At 36.2% G+C, this 20,701-nt stretch overlaps 1 protein-coding gene across 2 annotated transcripts in view; it reads right to left on the minus strand.

The window, feature by feature from the left end:
• nova2 (NOVA alternative splicing regulator 2) overlaps nt 1–16,837 on the minus strand; it is a 46,304-nt gene extending 29,467 nt beyond the window's left edge. The window contains exons 1-3 of one of the 2 annotated variants that reach the window (XM_056271127.1): nt 16,125–16,837; nt 11,309–11,371; nt 7,616–7,759 (exon numbers count right to left, since the gene is read on the minus strand). In XM_056271127.1, the coding sequence (XP_056127102.1) occupies nt 7,616–7,759; nt 11,309–11,371; nt 16,125–16,281 (364 nt within the window). In that variant the 5' untranslated portion in view covers nt 16,282–16,837. The remainder of the gene's footprint in view (nt 1–7,615; nt 7,760–11,308; nt 11,372–16,124) is intronic. The other variant, XM_056271128.1, reaches the window with a different exon arrangement.
• Between the last annotated feature and the right edge of the window lie 3,864 nt (nt 16,838–20,701).

The following is a 20,701-nucleotide window of genomic DNA, read 5'->3' on the forward strand; positions in this document are numbered from 1 at the left end:
GTCGGCCCCGTCAGCTCTGCACCAAACCCCAGGAGAGGTCCCACCTTTGTGGGACAGATCCTGTGCACCTTGCGTGCAGTTATAAGACATGAGAGTCACTATCTAGACAAGGCTGGAAAATCTAATGCTGTTTTTATATCGTTTAAATTTATTTTAATAATTTAAAGCTTTTGTCTACAATAACAAAGGGGGGACTTGTGTACCAATGTAAAGCAAATAAATATGGTATTAAATTTAAGCATTACATATTTGAGAAGAATTTTTTTTTAATTTACAAGCCTTATATATAGTATCACTAAATCAATTCCTGTACTCGTGCCAAAAAATATATCCACTTATCCAAATCGATATACATTTACATTACATTTATAAATTATTTTATCCAAAGCGACTCGCTTTTACCAAAAGTTGCATGTAAGCTTCTCTCGGCAAAAGTATGTAAATATCCATGCATATAGATCAAATCTGTTAAGCTCCTGCATTGCTGAGCTTTGAGCATGGGGGGTTGGTTTTTACTGATGAGCTCATCATAAAATGTGCAGCAGATGACAGAGTGAACGCAGCGAGAGAAGAGGATGGCTGTCTCCCACTGACACATTCATCATCTCTACACCACTGACAGACTCAGACAAAAGCACAGAGACAGGCCCACTTATGTAACACGTCAGGACTCCCACTGACACCCTGGATGCATTTCTACAAAAAAAAAGGGACTTGTTCGATACAACTATGGTACATGGTACTACCACTACTATGAGTTTAGAGATACTTACTATTCACTATGATTGATAACTATTTATTTCACAGCTTATTATATAATATTATATTATAATGATCTAATAAATATATTTATATATAAATAAACTATATGGATATATACTATAAATAAATAACATTTATTATATATAATTTAAGGCTCTAAACAATAATAATGCTGATAATCTCAAAATCAGCAATTAAAAACTGCTATATGTAGGTGTTAAACAAATTCAGTCAACTGAGATTTACACGGTGCACAGCACTCTCACTTTTGCCAGTCTCCTATTCACTCTTGTTTTTTGTCTCTGCATCATCACACACACACACACACACACACACTAACACCTCCTCAGGCAGATGGGAGACCAGTCTGCGCGCCTGCACCTCCCCCCATACTTGAGGAGCTGTGTCGTCAACAATGTCAAAAGCTTCTATTGTCATTATGAGTGGCCCACCACTCCTCTTTGTCCTACACAGTTTAGACCCATCATTGACCATTCAAACAATTAGATATTCAATCACTCCTCCCCCTTCACCGTGTCATTCCCCTCTCAACTTCTTTCCATGTCTGCATCTTTTTGTCCTAGTGTTTCGGAGGGACCAGACATAACTGCACCGTCATAAATATATCAAATCCCTTGATATACTCTGACAGAGACACAAACACTCACAACTTTGAGCCTAATATGAGAGATGACAGGAGTGTCAGGCGGTAAGCTCAGTGTCAGAGGTTATTATATAGACCATGGGAAGGACTTACAGATGGGTCAAACATTTGGAGGGATATTTTTGGCTCTCAAATCCAAGATCCTCCTAGTCAGAATCCACTATTCCGCACATCGCCCAAGCATGGGACAGTTATTGAGGTCCTAAGCTCTGTGCCCATAAGCTCTCGCCCACTCGGTGCCTGGTCTAATGATGCACAGTCTGAGGGATGACAGACAGGAACACCACTCAGACCTACAGGAATGCTGGATTAAAGGCCCTCAGATCTACAAAATGGTTTACGTTTATCTCATAACTGGCTTCAGTTTCTAGGACTGACATCAACTCATCGTTTTTACAGTTTCCATGAGAGACTATTAAAAACAATCCAAACATGTTGCATGATGAGAATGTCTATTATAACAAGCGCTATGCGAAATACTGGTTCAGGACGAGCAGGACCGTATGCAATCGCTGCCCGTTGGAGGATCTCAATATTCAGAAAGCTGTGTGTATTTCACATTTTTTCACTGATTTGATGATTCTAACATATTTTAAACAAAATTTAAGAATTGGTGCTGAAATTCTGAAGAAAAAGGAAAGATTAAAGTAATAGTTTACCCAAAAATAAAAATTCTGTCATGTTGTTCCAAACCTGTATAATCATATCAGTAGTAGTCAACCAATATGGGTTTTTTAAGTAATATGCCGATATCATATGATCATACGATATCATATATATCATATCGGCCCTCCGATATATATGATATGATATGATATAAATCCGATATATATGATATCACACGATTTAATATAAAGATAGTAAATAACAAATGCTGCAACTAAATGTGTTTTTATTTTACATTATATTTACAAAATTAGAAATAATTTGAAAATGAATCATATTTAAAATATATATTTGAATTTTAAAAAAAATATCAATAAAATAGATAATATTTACATTTTAGATAGTAACTTCTTGATTTTATTAAACTAATGGAGAATGGAGAATCCTGTGCGTCTTGTTAGCTTTGTCAAAATAAAAGTCTCAGTTCATAGAGACAAATGTATTGGGCAATGTGATAAAAAAAAAAGAGTAAAATATCGGTCAGCATATCGGTAGGCCACTATATGACTGGCTTTCTTATATGACTTTCTTTCTTCTATAACACAAAACTTAACTTCCCAATGTTCATTCAATGATCTTTTTTTTGGGTTCCTCAGAAGAAAGAACGTCATACAGGAACGACATGAGGGTAGGTAAATAATGACAGAGTTCTCATTTTTTTAAGTGTGGGTCTGCAGGTAAGCCTCAGTGTTTCTGAGCCAGTAATGCGAAAGATCACACTTTAATGTTCTGTTACGCACATCCCCTCTCGACGCTATTGAATCGAGGTGAAAATTATCAAAATGATTTAGTCAGTGTACTTCCTGGGTGGAAGGAGATTGGCTTTTCAAAATTGAAGGGAAGGCACCTGCTATCCTCTTCAGTTCTCATGGTGAATTTTATCTATTTGCAGTGGCAGGATCGATCAACAGTATTTGTACTGACGCCTCATAGAGATGCACTAGAGATGGTGGCCGGCCGAGGGGGAGGGCTGGAGTAAAGGACACGGCACCACTCCCATGATGCAAAAATTGATCCCTGGAATAAATTTGCAGTGTTCTATTAATGGCAAGTCCCTCTGAGGTTTTTTATTACATCTGACGGAAAAGCCACACATTATAGAAGCAAAAGTACAACACCCAAGAGGAAAGAGAAATGAAAGAGAGGGGGTAACCAGGAAGATACCTTTGTGAAAAAGATCTACACATTAGCTTTTCTAAAAAGAGTACTTAAATAACATACCTTAAAGAATATACTTTTCGGACACTTTATTATTATGTGAAATGCAATAAATATGTATTAGAATTTTAACATATATTAAATGCAGTTAGTTGTCTTGTATTTAAATATATTTGTAATATTATGTTTGTTATGATGAAGTTGCAATTTAATACAAGAAAGAAAGAAAGAAAGAAAGAAAGAAAGAAAGAAAGAAAGAAAGAAAGAAAGAAAGAAAGAAAGAAAGAAAGAAAGAAAGAAAGAAAGAAAGAAAGAAAGAAAGAAAGAAAGAAAGAAAGAAAGAAAGAAAGAAAGAAAGAAAGAAGTCACATTCTAACGATCTTCCTGATGATCACTGAAAAAGGTCTAGTCATACCTAATTGGAAGCGTCAGCAGGCTAAGTGGGCAACATGCTAATTATATCACAAATGTACTTTGATGTCCTAGCATCTTCATCATTTTCAAGATCACTGTCTGCGCCATCACTCCCATCATCCCCCTCGCTAAGTGTTTCTCTCTATATCGCTCTGTCTATGATGAGACTCGGGTCAAACTGGCTCTGGAAAGCAAGGCTCTTTTGTATAAGACGGTTTGACTGTGTGAGTCTCAGGCACTGGCTGGCACTGAGGGCTAGCGGCCACAGAAGATGACGTCACGTGCCTGAAAAAGAAAACAAAGCCACAGGGATTAAGGGTACCTCGTCTCTCCTCCACAGCCCAGATGCCGACTATCCCGCCGCCTCTGACAATGGCTCTTTTACATGCTAAAGACAATTAGCATGTAGGCTAGCACATAGCACTAATGGAGTTTACAGACAGACTGATTAACAAGCACTAAAATATGTTGAATCATTAATTGGAAAGCGCAAGCTTTAAGACATAGGCCTATTGACATTTTAGGAGTTGACAATTTCAAGTTATGCTACTAGCATAGTGAGCGACTTCACCTTCTAAACATAACACTCCTCGAGTGTGAATCTTTTAAGTTTATCCGTCTTCCACAGGCCAAATCCAAGACACAGACAAAAGTCACATAATTACTTGCTATCATTTGCTAATTTAGTAGCAATAAAGGCTAACTCTATCATTAACCAAGTGTTAGCAATCCCTTACAAAAACATTCTGTGGTGGTATCCACAGTGATGATAATTACAAGGTACTTTGATATATCATGAAACATTGAAGAAACACCATCCAAAAAAACAAATGCCCAATAGTGTACGTCCTTGCAAATAATATATATAAATTATATATGTAAAGATGTCAAATTAAAAGATTTACTCTAATGTACATTCTTTTATCGTACTTTAAAGTGCACTGATTTTTATGTGGTGACTAACATACTAAAACACATGTAAAGTACATGATTTTAATTGTAGTGTGTTATTCAATATTACATTTAAAGTATTTTAAATGTATTAGACAGCAACATCTTTAAAAAATTGTTTATTACAAAAAATACATGACTACATTAAAGTATATTTTAGTTTACTTATAAATACTTGGCAGTACACTTTAACCAAATTGCAAAGACAATTATTTTCAAAAATAATTATGAAATTATATATAAAGATATACTAATTAAGTAAGTCCTAATTAAGTGTCAAAATGTACTCTTGAACTAATTGCATTTAATTTAAATTCAAATTTATAAGACATTCATTTAACTGCAAATAACATGCAGTCAAGTGTCTATAAATATTACATTCAGTTTTCACTTGGGTAAATTATTTTAAAGTACATTATTTCCGTACTAAGTACTCTTTGTAAAAGTTTACTTCTTTTTCACAAGATGACTTAGCTTGAATTAAACTAAGCAACACTAAGGTCATCGTAAATAAAAATGTGAGTGAATGAGGCTGAAGAAAGGGAGCAAAAACAAATAATATAAACACACACAGAAATCAAATTTCTACCCCTAGATTTGTAATATTGCGGCTTTTCATCTTTTGGCCACAAAGCTTAGGTCTTAAGCAGATTACACAGCAGAGAAATCAGTAATGTTGATAATGTGTGGGGGAGGGCAGCATGGCTCTCTGGGTATTAAACACTGAAAACTGCAATCACGGTGCTAGATTAGGAGCGAGCTTTAATATTGTGCTACATACTGCTGAAAGGGACAGAGGCTGGATGGGGATCAGTGACTTGGACAGGGAAAAGTCAGAATGTACACACAGTCAGGAAACCTGAGAGGAAGAGCGCTGGCCAATCATAAAGAAAAAAAGGATGATGCAACTCTCTGGACTCATATCTGAAAATGCTGTGAGAAAAATCGAGTCTTGTGCGTTAAAATGTGACTTTAAATTCAAAGTATTTTTTTGAGCAATTAACTCAAAAAAGGAAAATTCTGTGATCATTTGTTCACCCTCATGCTGTTTTTTGTGTAACCTGTATAACTTTTTTTTTCTGTGGATGACAAAAGAACATATGAATAGAACATATTTTGAGGAATGTTTTTAACTGTTTTTGTCCATGCAATGAAGGTCAGTGGAGTCCAAAATACCATTGGACCCATTGATGTTTGTATGGAGTATGGACACATTTTAATAAAATATATCTTTTAATGTTCCACAAAAAACAGAAAGTCATACAGGTTTGGATGAATATAAGGGTAAGTAAATGACTACATTTTCATTGTTGTGTGAACTATCCTTTTAAGTAGTGGATAATTAGTCTAACATCCCATTTATGCATTTGCATAAATTTGCATGCTATTTAATAAAAATGACAACATAATACATTTAGCGTAACATCATTCAAATTGGTACAGTAATTTACCCAAAAATGAAAATTCTGTCATCATTTGTTCACCATCACGTTGCTCCAAACCTGAATGATTTTCTTTCTTCAATGGAACACAAAAATATATATTTTTGACCATATAATGAAAGTCAATGGGGTCCAAAACAACATTAGACCCCAACACACAGACATTTTTGAAAATAGTTTATTTTGTATTCCACAGAAGAAAGAAAGTAATTGAGGTTTGGAAAGACATGAGGCTGTGTAAATAATGACAGAATTTTCATTTTTGTGTGAACTGAAACTGTAACATCCAGTTTTATGTTCTGCATTTGCATGAATTGCTAATTGATAAAAACGACAACATTTGAAACTACATTTAATTTAGCACAGTCTCTTGTGGTGTCTTTAAGATGGAACAGTGTTCTTTACAGATGCAAGGTTGTTGTCAAATATGGCTGTTTTCCAATAAATGCAGCAGGAGCTATACTTGGAGCGAAGACATCTAATAAATTCATTCTGCAGAAATAATGGAGGTCTCTGGCCAGCGCTGCTTTGTCCAAAATTAAATGCCAGTGCGGCTACTATCACAGAAGATGTCTTCAGAGATGTGATGTGCTTACTAAAACAGTTAGTGATTTAGTTAAACCGGACACTTCTCTCCTGAAAAGGGAAAGAGTTCCCTCCTTCCCCACCCTGAGAGCAGCACAGCAGGTGGATCTTTTGACTCGCACCCAAGGAAAAGCTCAAGCTAATTTCCATACAGATGCCCCCTTCACTGGGGAGGAAGAACCCCCCATTAAGCACTCGAACAACCTAGCACAGCACCGGCAACTCCTCGCCTACGTTCCTCTCCCTTAATTCAGTAGCCATCACAACCCCCCGCTCTAGACATTGGAGCACTCAAGGTTGCCAAAACCAATGAAAAGGGGGGGTGGGTAGGAGGTGTCTTGCATTTGGCATCTGCCATGGCTGGCCATCGCTCTGTGCTCTACATCCCAAGGGAAAAGGGACAGAGGTGCCCTGTTGAACATGCCAACGATGGGAGGATGAGCAAATCGCACAAAGCCCTTTTAAGTAAGAGCCCAGAAGCCCCCCCACCACTTCTCGTTTCCTCTGTCACCCTATCCCTAAAAACATCTGAAAGAATTCCAACACACACAGACACAAAACATCTCTCTTCTTCTCTCTAAATATTAATAGTGCTAGAAAAGGAGCATTCAAACATTGTATCGGCATTCATTTGAGCACTGAACTCCATACTGAGTCTCTCAGATCATTGTCCTCACTTGATCTGGCACTATGTGCAACCTGAGCTCTGATAAAGGCCATATGGTGTGGCCGCAAGCCCAAAGGTGACAGCACCCCATATGATTCTCATTAAGCACGAGTCGCAGTGACTCTGGGAACGAGGTACCTTTGGTAATGTATTAGCATAGACTAATAGCATCAATTAATTAAGATATAAAGCAATCCAGGTGCTTTAAATGTGTGCCGTTTAATGATTGGATGGTAGAGTAGAGCAGTAAACAAGAGGAGGTTGATGAGGGTTCCCTTCAAGGCTTTCTGGAATTAGGAGACTTACCCGGGTAGAAGTCTTTGGATTTGGACAGCTTGATGGTGGCCCCTGTCTCTTTCTGTAGCTGGACAATAGTCTGACCACCCTTGCCAATGATGGAGCCTGCGGCGTAGCTTGGAATCAGCACCTTTAAGAAATATTCGCCTTCCTCTGGAAAAAAAGAAAGAGAAAAAAATTAACTCTGCAATAGATTTACCAAAATCTGGCACGTACAGTAATAATAAACAAACAAGAATACAAAACAAACAAATATCAATTTGCAACAGATTTAAAAAAAAAAATCTAACATTTACAATACTTACTACTACTACTACTAATGATAATAATAAATATTTGCAATGGATTTAAACTTTTTATGTAATCTGACATTTACTTTTAAATTTGAGATTTTAAATGCATGCAATCAGTTTTGTAGACAAATATAAGTTATGTCTACAACCTAATATTTTAATGACTTTTTTTAATGGATGGATTTTAGCAGGGAGAGTGAAGAGAAAGGCCGTCAACAAGTGCCTAGGATACATGGGAACTTCTTTAATAATATATACAGTTTAGAAAGCATCCCAGGTGGCACCTCATGAATTTGGTTGAATGCCCAGAGTGTGCAGAGCTGTAATCTATGCAAAGGGTGGCTACTTTAAAGAAGCTAAAATAAGATTGTTTTGATTTTTGTTTTTTGGCCACTACATAATTCACATGCTTCAAATTGTGCTACATCATAGATTTAATGACTTTACTGTTATTATTTTGAGATGTAAAATAAAGTAATAAAGATTAAGAATGAGAAAGTGCATCCAAATTTTAGCTGGTAGTGAATTTTTTAATAGCTTTATTTCCCATGGCCTAAAGCATCGAATTGTTATCTGAAAAAAAGAAAGTATGACATAAAGCTTTACCATATGCTGATCAGAAATACCCAACAATTACCAAGTTGGCAAACTGAAGTGAAGACCTCATGGTGATAAAATATGGCAGCAAAGAGCCGATTCATATTTTTGCTAGACACTTTAATGCCTGACTTATGAGAAAAAAGCACATATTGCCTAAGTGGCAATCAGACGAGGTAGCTTTAAATAAAAGTCCAGCTGAAATACTAGACCAGCAAAGAACTACAAGACTACTATAATAAGATCAGTGGACTTAACGAGTTGTAATTAAAGCTGAACCACAAGTATTAATGCTTAAGTTAAGCAGGGCTTCTAACAGTCAAAAGCAGAACAAAAACTCCAGTGCAGGTACAAGAAAATGACAAGTTATGCAAGTAGGAAAGGGATGAGAGTACATTTTGTTAAACATGTCAATCAAAATAAATGCAAGAGAGGGTGAATTTCAAAAGACGTATTAGTAGACGTAGACATTGTAATGTGTAGAAGTAGCCATTTATAGCAAGTGGCACATAAAATATAGCACAAGACATCCTGATTTCCCTTTCCTCTAGAGGAAGGTCAGCAAAGGTTTTCTTGAAAGTGGAGCAGCGGTGGGGCAGTAAAGTGCTTCATCTATTGTTGGGCTCTACCTGGCTGCAGCATATCCAGGTCAGCAGAAGCACAGTACATGGTCCCTACACCGTGACTTTAACATGACATTGTATCCATCTGCCTGGGCCGCTTGGGTACGCGCTTAATATTCCACCACAATTAATCTGTGTCGGCTCCCAGAAGACGGCCGCTTTAGATTAGATTGTTATTCTGGAGAAGCAGTTTATCTTGTCAAGCTAGGCTGATGGCTAGGCTAAACTACATGCAGTTGCAGCCTAATACTGATGATTGGGTAAAAAATTATATAGACTATGGAGTATTAATCTCAGAGTGCAGCTGGACAAGCAAACAAGCTAACAACAGCAACGACGGCGGGGATCCGTGGCATGTTTTGGTCGAAGGCCCGACTTAACCGCATCACTGACAAAGTAATGACACATGTCTGTAGTTACGTGTGAGCCAAATTAAGAGAAGTGTTAGTGTTCTGTTAACAAGATGGACGTCACAGATCAGATTGTTTTTGAGCTGGAAATCATAGAGAGGGTTAGTGTTAATACAGCAGATTTGTTTTAAGGTTTAAGAGATAGTTCAGGCAAAAATAAAAATTCTGTCATTATTTACTCACCTAATTACGGAGCCCTGCACATGAAATGTGGACAAATAGATGTATATCATGGCCACGAATTAAGAATTCATTCCCACGATTTATTAATAATTATTTATTTTTTTACTCGTATGTCATGTGCGGGACCCCATAACTGATTTTTTTTATTTATTCCATGGAACGCAATGGAGTAAATTTGAACAATGTACTGATTTCTCTTTTCCATGTAAATTACAATGAATGGGGACCGGAGATATTTTGAGCTTGAAAAACAATGCGGGTTCGTGTGGCGCAGGTTCGTGTGGCGAACTGACTGAAATTGAATTCGTAACTGAGCTGGTAACTGATGAGGCTGCATCAGAGATTCAGTGAATTGAACTAAAGAACTGAATTCGAATCTGATTCGTGAAAGAATCACTCAGATTGGTTTTGTGAACTTGATCTACTGATTAATTGAAAAGATCTGACTCTGACAGAATGATTCTTAACGATTTTGCCAATTTAAACAAGCAAATTCCATTTTCAATGAATAATGACTTAATGTCTGTTTCTCACAAAGCTTTTATGACTTCAGAAGACTTCAAATATAGTGCACAAGTTATATGGACCATTTTTATGAGTGCTTTTTTGTCATTTTGGAACTTGACAGTCCTCATTTACTTTTATTATATTTAACATAGTGGCCTGGAAATTCTTCAAAACATCACATTTTGTGTTCCACTGAAGAAAATATGTCATACAGGATTGGAACGACATGAGGCTGAGTAAATGATGTCAGAATTTGATTTGATTTTTAGGTGAACTATCCCTTTAACAGTAGGCAATGGGATGATTTTAACAATGTTTAAGTCTTCTTGAGATAATCACGTTCGAATCACATGCCAATGGATCTGGATGTGTAATGAAGCGGATCTCTAACCAAAGAAGTCTCATATTTAGCCACACTAGTGCTGGATGCCACCAGATTATGAGTTACATAAACAACAAGGGAATAATGGAGGTTTACTGCGACATAAATAAATGTACTCAGAACTAGGCTCATGAACAGCTCTAAATGACAAGTCCAGATTTTTCACTCGCGTACTAAAAATTGCTGTTGTTTTCACACATTATGAATAGGCGGTTCAAACTCTGTCTACAGAACACTACAGATACATGCTTTTCTGCAATGACCCAGATTTCTCACAGAGCTAAGACTGTCCTCCTTTTGATTTGGATGAGTCTAAATTTAACCTTGATTAATATGGCGTGGGGTTCATAAATAATGTGTATCATGCATACATTAGTATTCTCTCTTCAAAAAGCATCTAACAAAAGTCTGTCATAAATTGGATCACGGATGCATCCAGACCGGCTATAATTGACATTATCTACTCTAATTAATGTAACACATTAGACACAAGATATTATGTCAAGCATCACATTTTCATAACAATATTAGGCTGTTTTAAAGGTTACATATTTTACTTTAATTATGAGCTGCAAAATATTACAAAGCATTGTGGCGGTTATGCAGTGAAAAAAAAATAAAGAAAAAAACATTATAGAGTTAAAGGTAGACTCTGGTTTGCAGATAACAAGATCTGTATGTAATTTGGGCAGAAAATTAGACATTACCGTGCAATCCGACAAAATCTGATGAAAATGGAGGATCATGGATGGCCGGTTGGTTGCATCTCTCTAAAAGAATGTGAATGAGAAAATTAATCTTTGTTGAAATGTCAGATAGAAAAACAAAACAAAGTGAAACATGAGTCCATGACTGAGTCTACCTTCAAACCTCCTGCTCTAATTTGTGATTGTGAATGTTGACGTCATGGATAAAGATACAAGACGCTGTAATCATGAACTTTATAATAATGACTTCTTGGTTTTCAATTATTTTCACTATTATTTTAAATTAAACATGACCTGATAACAATGTTCAATGGCATTGAATTCTACATTGAATGGCACTGTAAATTCAAAGATTATTCCAGGTTCAACACAAGTTAAACTCAATTAACAACAGCACTTGTGGCATAATGTTGATTACCACAAAAATTAATTTATGCCTCATTTTCTTTAAAAGACACAAAATACTAAAGAGGGCCAATCTGTAAACATGGATATACTCACTGTTTCAATAGTATAGCCACAAGTAAACAATATGCGTGCTAACTAAACTTTTCTGTGTACAGATATATAAAAAAAATTTAGTCGCCATGAAATGTCTAAAGCCCTAAAATAACTGTAAAAATTACAAGAACTCATGTATTTTATATGCTTTTATGTTGAGCTTCATGTTTCTGCTTTTAAATTTACTTCACTTTCATTGTAAGTGCCTCACTGATTTTTGCTTCTTTAAAAAAAAAAAATGAAAATTAGGAACCAGTCAATCATAAAAAACAAAAAACAAAGTCAACATATTGCCACAAATGCTGTCAATTGAGCTTAACTTGAACTTGGAATATTCCTTTAAACAAGCCTATATCAACCAGAATCATACATCAGAATAAAAGGCATTCTCAGTTTATTCTCTTCTAAAACATGGAGCATCTACAGCCCAAGTTTGAGTTGGATCAAGCATATTTCCTGTCACTTGTCAACACAAAAGCCCTGGCTGAGAAAAATCAGTGGATTACACTACACGCATATCCGTAGCAGAGCCTTTGAGGGAAATGAGTCCCTCCCATTGTGCTACACCGGGAACAAAACAAGAACAAGTTGGTATGCTGTTTTTCTTACTTCATATCTTAAGTCCTCATCTTGCATGCATCTATGATTATACTCACTGAGAAGTCAGAATAATTAATAAAAAAGCCTAAATGGGTATTATTTATAATAAACCAGTGGGTGTAAACCTATGGTGTAAACACAAATCATTGGTTGCAAGAGACTCCCAAGAGACCCGTGGTTCAGAATAAGCAACGTCAGCTTGAGGATTGAAGGTTCCTGAGAGCTTATGTAGGGGGCCTTTCAAAAACAGACACAAAGCAATGAATATTTTTGTTTTTTGTTTTCATTTGCTTTAGGTTTTTAGTCTTTGACAAATAGATTTATACTGCATTAGATTTCAAATTCATCATTGGGTTAGACAGCATTTTTGCTTAAGCATATTAAACATCTAATTTTAGTGGAGTGATGAAAGGACCACTTTCCCTGCATGGCTGTCCAAGCAACTGCCTGACCAAAATGGCTTCCGATATAAACATTGCAAACATACTCCTCGCTTTCTGCTGCACGTGAGATAAAGCAGCATGCTTTGTTCTAACAAGCGCGAAGGCTCGAAGAAAAGCTTTCGCATTGCTTCTTTCATTCGTCTCATCCATATTCATCTCAGGTCCCGTCCTCCATTCCACGGCAGACAAGCCGAGAGAGGCGAGCAAATCATCCAATGTGGGGCTGCCTTTCACAACGCCCTCCCAAATCCTCGCCATCCTGCATGAGATTTTTTTTTTCTTTGACGCAGTGCATTAAAGAAAAAACTGAAGCAGCGCCCCCTTCATTTTGAAGTGATCGTACGGTGATCAATAGGCTGAGAGTTGCATGGATAATCAATGACTTGCCGCTATTGATGGAAGATGGGAGAGATAGACCCGGGAAGGAGGAAAAAACGATTGCCTCGACCCATAATCATGATTAGAGGCGAAACAAACAAATGATGGGGGAGCACAACGCAGCGCACCCTAAATGTATTTTCTGCTGAGCCTATCAAAAAACTGCTGTAGAAAAAACTGTGCACTTAATTTGAAAACTGGTGGGAGTATTGCATTGTAGGATGTGAGACGAGTGAACAAGGTGGGCGACAGCGACGAATCGGTTATTGGTCCCCCGTATAAATGTCTGAATCTTCAAACACAGCTGGCAAATCATGTTTACGTAACAACCCCTTCGAAGACGGATCCTGCGTCTATTTTCTCAACCTGCGGGTAGAAATGCACAAGCGAGAGAATCTAAAAAAGAAGCTACTCACTGGTGCCGAGCAGCATCCGAAAATGTCTTTATATAGCCTAGTAAAAGCAACACAGGCTTGTACATACACACACACTTCCACGTTTTCTTGCGGCCTCAGAGGGTCACAGTCCCCACAACCTTTTGTAAATGGAAGCACTGTCCTGTGCCAATTCATCCATTTACAAAATTAAAACATTACATCTTATGAGACAGCTCGGGAACGTGGAGAGAGGCTCTTTGGTTAACTTGAAGTCGAAGCCTTAACGATCAATTGGCAGGAAAACGATTCTTGTTTTTAAGCCAACTGACTTTCATCTTAATGTCTATAACTTTCTTTTCAGGCAGCCTTTAAGATACAATCCTTCGTCTTCTGCCACATCATGATTTAATCCGCTAAAAAAAGTTCAAACAATATGCAAGTCAAACAAAATATGAAACTAATCCTACGTGTATGAAAACCTTAAATCAAAGAGTAAATGTTTAATGAGAGAAAACAAATTAGACCTATTATTGTTGTAGGACTGTTGTTGTCAGTTGCTTTTCCCGTTTTCAGAATGCTAAGCTGGATCCATGCAGTATGCTATGCTCAAAAGTATAGTCCAAAAAAACTACATAAATGGTTCAGATTCACTCTAGGCCAAAGATCTGCCTGTTTAACTGCTGGTGTTTAAATATGAAAGCGGAAACTATACGGGTAAATGTCGCCTAAACATACAACCATGTTAATACGATCATTTTTCAGTAAGTTAAAAAAATATGGATTAATTAATATAAATATATGTGCTTAAACATAGAGCAACAATGTCATATTACAATACTAAATAAAGTTTTGTAATATTAATACATCTTATAATATAAATACATTATTTTTAATAAATTGAAATAAATTAATTGAGTATTTGAATAGAATCAGGGATTCTACAGCTTTTGGTTAATACACTTCCATAGCTTTTATACTACGTTTTAAAAATAATTTTATAGAGATTGCATGGACAAAGAGCAATTTCTAACAGGCGATCTTTGATAGCTAAGCATAACAACACAAAATTGTATATTATTACCAATTGAAATTTCCATTATCCTTCCATGACATTTAATTTCTTTGTCATTTCCAGGCCTGGAAATGACAATATTAAAATGTCCCTTCCATAGTTGTGAGAACCCCATAGAATAATCTGCCTTGGTAAATAAATTCCAGTGAAGCCTAGATCTCTTAAGCATCAAAGTCTTTTCATTTGAGCAAATGGATCTGCAGGTTATGCCTCCCACGGGTCCAGCATGCTTCTTCTGACTGACAATTCATTACGCTTTCAGCATCGATTCTTTCACATGTGAACATCCGCCAATCACTTCATCTATGCGCCATTATTAACCCTATAACTCTAAAATACTTGTTTCTTTTTATATAAAAAAACCCTTTAGCAAGTGAAATAAGAGATTCTTGCACTTTAAAAAAAAAAAAAATTGCCCTTTAATGAAAACAAATATTGACCTCAGCCAATCAGTTGAGATATATTGTTAATATTGCTAATATCAAAATGCTCTGCCTTAAATGTCACAAAGTTCCAAAAAGACCTAAATAAGATTGATAAGTTTTCCTGCTTAATGGGGATTTAATCATCACAGATAAGAAAAAAACAATGTTTTACACTTTTGACTGCATAACAGTTTAACAGACAAGTGTAGTGCACACAAAACTTCATATGGCATCTGCCGGAATGCATAATAAACAAGCAAGCATGGGTCCAGTAGGCTATAAACAATAGACTACAGTAAAATATTGAAGGATCGAGTGCACATTCAAGCACTGAATACATTCTGAAATTTCGAATATCAGTGATGCAGGTGAAGCAAGCAAATCTGTACCAAATTTTGAGAAACATTTTATATTAAATATTGCAACATAAATTCAAAAATACATAAATGGTATAACAAGTATTATCACTATATTTGTATTTCTCATCAAAATATTAAATTATCGTTTATCATGCATAATTTGAGTTTTCAGGGCCAATTTTTAAAATAAAAGAATATATAGATTCAAGGCACCAGAGCAAGGTCATCTGTGGTGATAGAAAGGATGCGTAAACGAGCCATATTTTCTAATGTTTGGTATACGTGCTCATGATATTAGCCTATATTTAGGAAAACACAATCCGTTTATTCCATACATAAACCTTTAATATAGGAATACTTGAGGATGTGTTTGGTAAACGACTGTCGTAAGTGCGTAAGTAGACGCAACCACCAATTCAGGGTCACTTAAAATGGACGCGAACTGTAAATATGAATTTAAATCTCAGATGCACATGTCTGGTGAAGCATGGCCACGTTCGATGGTGAGATGCTCCGTGGAAATCGAAAATGAATGAATATGCCATGAACGATTTTGCTTTCATCTTTCCCATTGGGACTTACATCAAAGCACTTGTCTTTGGGAAGAGTCGCTAATTCATTGCCAAGTGAGTTGCCTATGTAGACAGCAGTTGGCTCTTACCTCCTGTGTTTGTGCGTTTGGTGCTGCTGGCCTCCGTCGGGGTCTCCAGGGGTCTTTTGCGGGAATCGGGGGGATCAGACTCCATGTGCGGCGGTTGATTGTGATGATGCGGATTGGAGAAAATCCCGTTTTGCTGCACTGCCCCACCGGCCATCATTTTTTATAAAGAAGCTTTAGGCTCGCTCTCTTTCCCCTACACGCGATACGCAGATATGTTGTTTCTGAATGTGAAACCACGATGATATGAATGTTTGGGGTGCGTCGATCCTCCGTAGCAGCCTAGATACAGAATGAAAGACGCATCGATATCCAGTGGCTCGATTTTGCTCAGGCTGTAGGCTACTGATATTATTAATAACAAGTGATGTGGGAAACGTCCTCACTCGTGGCTCTGCGATGGCGCTCTCCAGCTGAAAACAATATGAGTCCTCAGTGGTCAGCAGAACTCAAAAGATTCACTGCTAAAAATTGGGAAGATGCGCGAATAATAAATAGCAACGGGAAAAGAACAAGAGTCGACAGGGGAAAACAGCGGATCCCGCGTGCAGGTGGGCAAACCCCTGCAGATAGAGCTGAACGGTGTTGAAGCGCTGGACGAGCGCTTGAAGGAGATGCGATGTTTTAGTAGGCTCTGACTCGGAGATGCTGCAGTCTTGCTTTCAGAGCATCTTTGCGCGTTTCTGCTGCTGGAGCGCGGAGCCGCGGGTGACGTCATGCGAAGCCGAGTGCGCGCCTGTCAAATGTGGAGGAACTAACACGCCCCCCTCTAGCTGCGATTGGTCGAGATTTGATTTTCTCCTGCAAAGCGAAGTATAAATCCTGCTTGTCACATGACAACACAGACAGGAGAAGGTGGTGATGATAAAAATGCGAGAGCATCATTGAAAAATAGGCACAGGGTTGTGAAAAATAAAAGTCGTAGTTCTTAATGCGCAGCTCGTCTCTGTCTAACACCCAAATCCAATAATTATACCACAGTATATTATTATTATTATTATGGTACAATTAGCATATTATTATTGTTGTTGTTGTTATATATAAATATATGTTTAAAATATATTGTATTTTTATATGATATATTTTAATGTAGTCTTATTATTATTAACAATACCTATTTTCATCATCTTCATTATGATTTTATTAATGATTATTATTAACAATAACTATTTATTATTATCATCATCATTATTATTTCATTTTTAATGTTGTTTTATTATTTTTTATTATTATTTAATTTTTACCTTATTATTGTTGTTGTTAACAAAATGTTGTATATATATATATATAGGCCTATATTTGAATATATATTTACATATGTACATGTATTTATATAAATATTTTATATTTTATTATCATATATTATTAACAATAACTATTTATCATTATTATTATAAACTATAACTATTTATTATTATTATCTTTATCATCATCATCTTTATTTTATTTTTTAATGTAGTTTTAATGTAATGTTTATATTTTATATTTATTTAATTTTACCGTATTATTATCATTATTATTATTGCAGTGTTTGAGCTTTGAAAACTTAGTACCAATGAACAAAATACTAAACTAAAACTGACATCTGTACAATTTTAAGCAACAATTACGATAAAAAGAAATGGTTGATAAAAGATGATTAAAAGAAATAGTTACACAATTTTTGACAACTTTGAATTTAAATTACTAAAAAAAATCACTTCAAAATAAAATCATAAAATTGAGTATAAATGAATGGATGTTAACTGGATGGACTAAAGGATGTTGTTCAAACATAGTGCATACATAGTATATAGTATATATTGTCCTCAGTGCCCAGTAAGAGTCTCTGTATCCTCTTGTCACACACTCACACTCCTCCTGTGTCAACACATCAGGGCCGGAGGCGAGCACTTCTCTATATTCCATATTCGCATCGAGGTGATGCTGCGCCGTCTACTGCATGAATACAAAGAGCCACCTCACGCAATTTCACATTTCTGTGGAAAAACTCAGCAGTGCGCCAGTGTCATCTGAAATACATAGGCCTATGCTCAGTGCGAGTGCAGGTATGTGGCAAACCGATACTGAGACATTTGACTCCTATTTATTTGCTTTGTTTGTTCTACCAGTCACATTCTAGAAAAGCTCATTACTCAGGAAATAAAATGGGTGATTATTTTATTTAAACTACAATGCTTTAGTAATGTGAGAATTAGGATACATGATATTGCTTGAAAATGGTGTGCTTCCACGGATCCAGACGAATACAGGGATGGGATTGGGGATGTAGTCCGACTAGAATCATAGAGCATGTTCACATATGCTATGGTTTATCCGTGTTACATTTAACCGATATAAGCAGATGCCACAGAAAAGAAAAAAGAAAGAAAAAACCTCAGAGGAACCTCATGAGCTGCATGAACTAAATACAAGCCAAATATATTTAGTTCATTCATTCTACTCTAATCCTTGCAAAAAAAGTATATATATAAATAAATAAATAAATAAAAGTGTACACGTTTATTTTCCTGAAGAATAAACTAAATATATCTGCGTGATTTGTACACTCATATGCACCATATATATATATAGGTACACCCAATCTGACAAATAAATAATAGACTTCATAAGTCTATATTTACATACCATGAAACAAGCTAAACAAAAATCCTGTTTTGTTTACCAGCAACTCATTGCACGCAAATGTTAATTTCGGACAGATGGTGGATTCTAAAGCTCTCCATTCCTGTAATATGGGTTTATGAGCTTTCACATAAACCTGTGCAGTTTTCCCCCTCTGTCACACTAGTGAAAGGGCGATATCTCGTCAAGGATGACTTTCAATGCATCACACCCTCCCCCATCCAATGCACATTGTTTGAAGAGGGGACCCCATCTGCCCCCTTCTCTATGAAGAGCACCCACACTATTGTTTCTGCCACTAACACAGAAAAACCTTAAGAATTAGCCAGACTGGGCAACATCTGGCATTAAATTCCACATTTATTTATGAGCAACAACATGGCACTACGCAGGTTTAAAAGGAGACAAGGGTATTTGATAATTCATCTGGCACAAACTAGCTGTTTTGGAATAATTATCAAGTTGTTTTTACAAATAAACAACTAATAAACCCAATCAGAATACTGAATTACTCCCTAAACATTATTAATATCAGCCTCAGATAGAATAATAAATATGAAATCATTTGTTTGTCAGATTGGGACACACACAAGAGTCTCCATCTTGTGGGTGAATTGTGGAAGCAGTCAAAGAGACTGAGAAGAGCTAAGAGCTGCTTCTTTGTCCAGTGTTTCCTGCCAGAATGTGAGGTTGGAGAGACGACAAACACACCAACTCTAAATACAGATCTAACAATTAAATTGAATACACATTTTTATTCTGTCCTCAAACTCTCTTCATATTTTGCTCCACATTATCTACATGATCTACAACACAACAGCAATGTAGTAATTGTTCCATATCAGTACAAGCATCCACACTATTAAAAAAAACAACGTTCTTGGAATTGAAAATAAAAGAAGCTATTAAGAAACATTGTATTTACTCAAGTCAGTGCAGCTGTGGAGGTTACACAAGGTTACTGTCCTCTTGTGGCAAAACGAGCAACATTTCATTGTAGTTTTCATGTGACAGTAAAATTTACAGCCACAAGAGGGCAGATGTTTCACAACATCTTTTTTTTTGCTTTAAAATTTTTCCTTCGTGTTCATGATTATAATAGAAAAGATTATGATAGTATTATATACTTTACTATCATATACTTAAATATGTATATAGTAAACCTTGTTTCAGCAAATCTTATCTCACTGTATTGCTGTGTACAGAATCAGATATGTGTTACCTTGTAATGGACTTCAACCTTGTTACCTTTGCTTTACTGAAATAAGATTCCTATCCTTCAGACTTAAGTGGCACACATCCTTATTATAATTCCAAAGTTAAAAGAAGTTAGACTTTCAGGGCAAAGTCTGAAAGGTTATTGGGCAAAGCCATCAAAGAAAGTAGGCCTGTAGTAGTCATAGCAGCTGGAAAAATACTGAAACATTTATCATTGCATAAGAAAAAAAAAAGAAAAAACAAGGACCATGGCAGCACTATCACGTATAATCACTATAATGTCACACATTTTAATTTCAAAGAGCAAAGTTTGAGAATCTGGTTGAAGCATTTTTTTTATTATAAAACAAAGCAAGACAAGAATCCAGAATGAGAGATCAATAATATCAAAATCACACGAACTGAAACTCCCTAAACTAAAGAAAAAGTAAAATGCCTTAAATACACAAGGACAAACACATGAACAAGACCAATTAACAATGATGTAGTGACAATGATGCTTGCAACATAAGTGTCATGGATTTAACTCCCAGGGAACAAAGCCTGAAAAAAGCATATTCCATAAAACATTTGTAAATCGCTGCGGATAAAGTGTAAAAAGAATAAATGTGAAAAGCATACCTGGGGAACAACCAGGAAACAGAAACGAGGAACAGGAAAAACAACATAGACGACTACAAAACAAGAGTCCATATAATAAAACAACAACAAACATTAAACCATAACAAATAGACTTT

Source organism: Rhinichthys klamathensis, unplaced genomic scaffold (genome assembly GCF_029890125.1).
Source record: "Rhinichthys klamathensis goyatoka isolate OS25496 unplaced genomic scaffold, OSU_Roscu_1.1 h1tg000311l_1, whole genome shotgun sequence".
NCBI classification, from domain to species: Eukaryota; Metazoa; Chordata; class Actinopteri; order Cypriniformes; family Leuciscidae; genus Rhinichthys; species Rhinichthys klamathensis.